The sequence below is a fragment of the Nestor notabilis genome, unplaced genomic scaffold (assembly GCF_000696875.1).
Source record: "Nestor notabilis isolate BGI_N333 unplaced genomic scaffold, ASM69687v1 scaffold4659, whole genome shotgun sequence".
Taxonomy (NCBI): Eukaryota; Metazoa; Chordata; class Aves; order Psittaciformes; family Psittacidae; genus Nestor; species Nestor notabilis.
In genome coordinates, this window is record NW_009944912.1 from 16,180 (window position 1) to 23,586 (window position 7,407).

Consider the following 7,407-nt stretch of genomic DNA (forward strand, 5'->3'; position numbering starts at 1 on the left):
AAGAAACAGAGCGTTTCTGAATTCCCAGGAATTGTTATCACCAGTACTTCCAGTGTTCGGCACAGCCACCTTTGACAGACAGAAGGTGAAGGAGCAGATGGGAAAGGCTCAGTAACTTATTGGTGTCTCCCTCTGGAACCAGGCACCTAAAAGACCCACGTTTTATGTGGCAAAACGAAGGAGAGGGCCAGTGATCACGCTGTGATTAAATGGCATCAGAAATCACTTATGCTGAGGTGAAGTTCCAGAATACATCGCCATCTGCAGTGGTCAAAGGTAAGGATGGGTTATTCAGGGGAGGGGGATCTGGAGAGAGGGGGACTGAAAAACAGGGAATAGAGACTGATTTCTGTGACTCTGCTTCCTACCCGGTCTCGACAAATTGTTGAGAAAACGGAGTTGCTTCCCACTACATGAGCAGGAGACTGGAGGAGTTTTGAAGTAAGAGGGTCAAGGAATGTCTGCAAGAGGAGAGGTGGTCATCTTTAGCTACATGAACAAAGCTGACTACTGGGAGCACAAACACTGGGTTTCAAGTGAGCATTCAGTAAGGAAAGTATTTGGGCTCCCTGGTTGCAACACTAACAGTGGTGAATGGTAAAGGGTCCAGGATGGCTGCTGTACAATAATAGTGCTTAGCCCTGGTACAATGCAAGTAGTAGCTGCCTCCTTACATGTTATATAGTCTTGGATGAGAGAGTAATTTTTGGACAAATGCTGAGTACCAATAGAGACTGTGATTTATTACAAGCAATCTGACCTGCCACAAAGGTTCAGTGGCTCCTGGGGCAGCAAATGACAGCAAATAAGCCCAAGTCCTGGCTGCTACTGCTCTTGCCTCTCTGAGAGTAAGGCTACAGATTCCTGCTCATGAAAAGAGTAGGAGCAGAGAAGTAACATGCCTCCTTATAGTAGAGCTGTCAGTTGTCCTCTGCAGCTTTGTGAGAAGTGGCACTGAATGCAGAAACTTATGTCGTCCATTGTTCTTGGTTGAGAAGTGAGAAATGGTCCTTGGAGAAGAGAGACCCGCAGTTACACGGAAGAATGAGCTTGAACAAATCACCCTATCTAAGATCTGTGGAAAGATCCAATTCTGTGACTGATGTCTACCACTCCTGAAAAATAATTAATGCATTGATCAAACAAACTTTTATGGCTATTAAAAATCTTGCCTGTAAAACAGTGCCTTTTCTGGGTTTTGTGTAAATTTAAGTCATGTTCTGAACAGTATGTATTGTGTAATCACTATGCCACACACAGGAACACATAGGGATGTTCCATGTGTGGCTTATTTCTTCCACCCTTAGATACAGGACCCCACACAACAGCAGGTTCCAAAGCAGTTGAAGTATGTGTGTGTAAATGAAGGAATGAATGAATAAATATTTGTTTATTGCTGCTAAGGCTATTAAGGTGCCTATCTACCACTTTATCTTAGTTTTATAATTCCAAACAGAGCAGGCATCAGCTCCAGGACATTTCTTGCCTGCTCTGAGCCATGAGTCATGGAAATAAAGAGCGTGCATACTCCTGACTGACTTGAAAGGTCACTGTTTTCAATGCACCAAGATGAGCTGGTTCTGGTTACAGCTAGCATTTCCATCCTGGTGAGCTGGCGATGGTGGAAGTTCTTAGTTGTGTTCCTGATTACCTATTCCAAAGAACTTTATCCAGCCATGTTTCCATGAGCTGCTCATGCTGCTGATGCTATAGGTTTGGGTGTGTAGCTTTGAATTCAAAGAAATGACCAGTAGTACCACTGCATGCAGTGCTAATATCTCTCACACAGCCTCATGTTATGCTCATAGGATGAGAGTTATGATTGAAAATTGTTGAAAGATTGAGGCAGTCTTGCTGCTCTATAGTCCTTTTGAGTGCTTGTGCTGGCCATGCAGACTCCGTGCTGGTAATGGCCAAGCACACCTGGGTTTTCCCATTTTGTAGCCTCTTCCAGTTGGACTCAAGATACAACAAAATTGGCAGTCATTGTAAGATAGAGAGGAGAAGGCAGCAGCTAACCAAGCAACATGTAATCTGTGGCAGGAGATAGCAGAGAGTACCAGAGTGGCTTTCACGCCACAGTGCAGTTAGGCTTGCTGCGTTTCCAACCAGGTTACATGTGCCTAGGAGATGTTGGAGTTACATGCTGAATAACCAGCATATGCTTTCAGGTTTGTTGTACTGTGATCATGCTGGACACATTGCAAGCATGTAGACTTAACCGTAGGAGGCATGTTGCAAGGCCATTAGCCCACTGAGTATGCAAAGATCTATTGCGCTTCAGTTGTGTATGTGTGAGGTGCATACATACTGGCAGTGCTCTCTGTGCCACCTGGGTGTGAGTGTGGGGTGCACAGAATGAACAGTCAATCTATGGACATGCAGCACATCAAAAAATCACTTGGACTGATCAGATCTACCGTCTGAAGTAGATGGCTGGACTTCAGATCGTGACCCAGGTCCTTGTTTTCCCTGCAGACAAAAGCTCTGGCTAGAAAAACATGATTTGGCCACATAAATTTGGGTCTTGTCTGTTTATGAATGTTTTCTGATAATGAACGATGATGCTTTTTGTCCTACTGTAGCAATCTCCCCCAAGCCTTTGGGAAGTAGTCAGAGTGCTTCCCCAAACAGCAGGTTTCTGGAAGTCTTGCTTACTAGGCATGGGTGGCAGGCACACGTGGCTGCTGGCAGACTTGGGAGTTTCATGCAGAACAATGAATGAGGTCTCTCTAAAGCTTATTGTTAGTAGCAGTCTCTCCCAAAACTTATTTACTCCTGTCCTGCATTGAGTGCTCTTGTTGCTTTACCTTCCTGTTTGCCCTGGCTTGTGTACCTGCCACAACCTAGAACCGTCGCCTACAAGTATTTGCTTCTCCTTCCCTTTGACCTATTCTTCTGCCTGCTCCCAAAACCTCTTCAGTTCTGGCAGCATCCCTCTAGAGAAAAGCCAAGCCCTGGCAAGTCTGAATCTGAGCGGAATGCTTTACTGAGGCTGCCGAACACAGCCCTCTGTTCTCCCCAGGCATCCAGCCTAGCACAACCTGGTTTTACTACAGCAAGTCACTGAACCACAGCTCAGAAAGCAGGCATAGAAGGGGTTTTTTCTGCTTGGGTTTGGCTGGGTTTTTTGTTTTGTTTTGTTTTAAATGTTCTAGTGATTCTGTGACATGAGAGCTTTGCACACTTTTTGTCTCCTGTCCTCGTTTGGCTTACACCAACCTTCTACGCAGGAAGTCCAAAAAGCTATGAAGGAACTGAGGCAAGCATAAAAGGTTTTCTGGGGAGAAGTAAACATGAAATCTTCATGTGAATGTCTCAAGTATCATGACTAGAGCAATGCTGTATTTGGCAGCTTTGGGTGTAATCTAGAAAGACATGGTTTCACTCCAGATTTTGAGGCTATGTGAAGGCCCTAAACACCAGCAATTAACCTTCCTAGCTCATTAGCTGGTCTGGGGCTGAGAACACTGCCGCCGAACCTGACTTCCAGAAACCACCGAGGACCCCTGCTCTGTCCCACTCTGCCCCTCTCCCGTGCTGTGTAACTTCCACGTCTGAACTGAAATCGCATGTTTTTGGAGTAGCTCCCCCTTGAGTTTTACACCCTTGGTATGTGAAGTGGCAGAAGCACAGCTGACCGTGGTGTTGTGTTTGGTGTGTTCCTTCACTTCCAGTACCTCCTGAGACAAAGAAGCATGAGCACCATCCCCAGAAATACCCACTATGGCTCCCATGGCTGATCTCACTGCTGCTCCTCTTGGTGTGCATTGCCCTTGTTACTGTTCTCCTTGGTGAGTATGATGTAGGCTGGTTACAAGAGAGAGGTCTAGAGGAAGTGTTGGGAAAGAAATCAGAGCCCAGAGGGGAATATCTTCTAACCAGGAGAGAGCTTTTTCTCGGGAATGGTTTTGTCATGAGAAAGGATGTTAGCACCAACATTTGGACTCAGAAAACCTCAATGTTCAATATTTGAAATGCATGTTTAGGAGAAAAATCTTTCCTGACCACTTAAACATTAGGGATTTAAGGGTACAGTTGTGACATGACACAAACCAGGCAAACAAGATGTTTGGTTTGGTTTGCAGGAGCTTGGACTATGACAGCATTATGGCATATGGTTCTGTTATACCCATCCTCTTAGAATGGCAGAATTAGGTGGGAAGGGGCTTCTGGAGGTCTCTAGACTAGTTGAAGCATGGCCATCTTCAGAATTTCAGGGGTTTTGGGGCTTTCTATGAGGTCTCACTTTGCATATGTCTGCATATATCTCCCAAATCTTCCACTGTTTGCCCTAAGGCCTCTTCAGTGTTCCCAGATTGATTGATGATCATAATTTTTTCAGTGATTGCACATCCCCATCTAGCAGAGCCTCTTTGGAACCGCGGAACAATTCTCTATCTTCATACCACAAAAAAAAGAACTTAATTACGTTTATGAAAGGGATGAGGGGTTGTGGGAAATGGAGATGGGAGCACAAGTGTACAGGCATCTGAACCTGCACTTGAGCTTTCTAAGGTGCTTGGACACACTAATGGAAAAAATGGCTTTTCACAGTCCTGGCACCTCCAAGAGTCGTACAGTATGCTAGAATAATAGTTATTCTTGCACACACACTTTGTGGAGATTGCAATCACTGTTTCATTCTCATTTGCTGTGAAAGATCATTCATGGCATGTTTGTACAAATTGTCAGTAAAGATGATGGTTTCTGGAAGAAGCACATTGTAAGGATAAATTGTTGCCCTTCCTTTTGCTGTCATTAGTTCCCGAGTCCCACATGTTAGTGTGATAGGTGTCAGCAGGCCACACAACAACCCAAAGGACTTATCACTAACTCAAACATTCAGGGCTATGGACTGGAAGCTGATCAGGGTGTGATAAGTAATGCAGATGTCTATTATGTAAATGCCCGTGGTTGGATGGAATCAATTCCACCCTGCTCGTCATCTCAGTGCCAATGTCCTTCCAGTGGTCCTTCTGCTCTCTGACATGGAAGACTGTCTCATGAGCTGGGAGGAAGGTGTAATCCTGTTGCCTTTCCTCTCCCTTTCCAGTCGCTCCCTTCTCCCATAGCAGTGATCAGCCTGCAGCCCTGAAGCAGAAATTCAAGGAGTGGTGGTGTGATTCAGCAGTGCCAGAAGGCAAAGGTCAGTAGTGCTGGCAGAGGTGCAGGATAGGAACAGTCAATGCTGGGGTCTGCTCTGGCAGCAGGTGACAGTGGGACCAGACTCCAGAGAGGCAGACTCCTGTGGAGAGAGGTGGGGAGAAAAAGGATTTCCTGCTAACAGCTTATGGAAAGTAGAGTGACATGTTAATGATGTCCTGGAGGACAGAGTGGCTGTGAACACTGCCAAAGCAAAAGGGACACCATATGGCGGTAAAGGAAAGGTTAACAACGGAGCAATATTAAAAGTGCAGCTCTAGTCAGGGAAAGAAGCAATATCCCCTCTTCCCTGTGGCTAATGGCCTAATGTAAAAGGAGAAGGCAAACCAGATCACTAAAAGTGACTTTGTCGAGACCGGATTACTAAGCATTTGTGTACACAAAGGTTACTGGTCATGCCTCAAAGCAACAGCAAGAAATATCTGTACTATCCTTGTTTTTTCAAGCACTTTCTGTCAGGATAAGTGATCTAAGGAGAACATGAGCAGCCTTCCAGTACTTAAGGGTGGCCTACAAGAAATCTGGAGAGGAACTTTTTACAAAGGACTGTAGTGACAGAACAAGGGGGAATGGGTTTAAGCTGAAAGGGGAAATTTAGATTATGTATTAGGAAGAAATTCTTCACTATGAGGATGGGGAGATGCTGGAACAGGTTGCCCAGAGAAGGTGGCATGGAAGTGTTCAAGGCCAGGTTGGACGGGGCTTGGAGCAACCTGCTCTAGTGGAAGGTGTCCCTGCCCATGGCAGGGGGTTGGAACTGGATGAGCTTTAAGGTCCCTTCCAACCAAACCAGTCTGGGATTCTGTGAGTGTCCCTGGAGAACAAGGATCCTTGTAATTGCCATCTCTTTTGTTCTTAGCATTTACCTCTGCTGTTTCTCTCTGCACAGAGGAGGGCTGGACGTGCTGCCCGAAGGGCTGGAAACGCTTCCAAGGAAGCTGCTACTTTATCTCAGGTGATGCGATGTCCTGGGCTGCCAGCGAGCAGAACTGCACTGGGATGGGCTCTCACCTCGTGGTGATCAACAGCGAAGCAGAGCAGGTATGTGCAGGGCTGAGAGGGGGCACAGCAGCCAGAGCCCCAGTGCCAGCCCGGGAGGGGACTCAGCCCCTCTTTGTCCTGCAAGGGAGGGGGGATGTCCTTTGTGCATCCCTTCAGCACCAGCTCCCCTCTGCCACCAGCCCCGCTCCACAGGGACTCCTGCTGCCTCCTTCTGCTCAGTCCTGTATCTCATGGACATTGCACTTCTCCTCATTTCCAGGATTTCCTCTCTAAGGAAGTTAAAAAGCCTTCGAGAGGAGAGAACCACTACATTGGTCTGAGTGCACAGAGTGTGAGCCAGTGGCACTGGGTGGACCAGACTCCATTTAATGTGTCAGCAGCGTGAGTACTCCCAGATGGAGAGTGTTTGGTGTGGCTTCTGTAGTGGGAGAAAGTAGGGGAGATGTGAGGGTGTCTGTTGGCACTTGAGAGGGAAGTGAGATAATTCCTGATGAGACGTCCATGAGGAGCAGGCATGGGCTGTGTAGGACACTAGGTTCACATGGCCCTATCAATGCTGGTTATTGGTTATTAATTAACTGCCTCTGATGTAGCCATCAATGCTGTGGGCACAGAAGAAGCCACATCTTGCCAGCAAGAACAACCCTTCGGAGATGACCAGCCTTGTCTGACCTCCACAGTGCTCCCACCATGCCTATGTGCACGTGTATACACAGGCATGCCAGTGCTCTGATGCTGTGGAAGTCATGGGGCACATGGAGTGATCACCAGGGCTGTCCTTGCTGTGTCTTCTTCTGAAGGACAAACTTGCCCTGGAGGCAGAAACATGCCTCTGCTGGATGTGAAGAAGTGGTGAGCAGCTCCCTGTCAGGACTGAGCAGGGCCCTGTTGTGTTTGCTGTAGGAAGAAGGCAAGTTTCCATATGAAACTGGTGCCAGTGGGATATCTGAGTGGGAGGAAGAGCACTGCTTCTGTCCATGAATCAGCATCTGGAAATTTTCCCTCTCCCCTCCAAACTTTGCATCCCACTGTGGCCTTTTCCAGCAGGGCTCTACAGGGCACGCTGGGGAGTTACATGTCTGTCTCTATCTCAGGTTCTGGCGGGAAGGTGAACCAAGTAATACAGATCACGAGAAGTGCGTTGTAATCCATCGGACTTCAAGACCACTCAACAACTGGAATGATGTCCCATGTAACAGTCATAACAGAATTTGTGAAGCTGCAGCAATAACTGTGTGA

At 46.9% G+C, this 7,407-nt stretch overlaps 1 protein-coding gene across 1 annotated transcript; it reads left to right on the forward strand.

The window, feature by feature from the left end:
* Positions 1-209: 209 nt before the first annotated feature.
* On the forward strand, positions 210-7,407 carry LOC104412043 (C-type lectin domain family 4 member A-like). Its single transcript, XM_010022637.1, has 6 exons — positions 210-276; positions 3,678-3,794; positions 5,057-5,149; positions 6,056-6,207; positions 6,428-6,549; positions 7,263-7,407. The coding sequence occupies exons 1-6, from the start codon at positions 210-212 to the stop codon at positions 7,405-7,407; spliced, it is 696 nt and encodes a 231-aa protein (XP_010020939.1).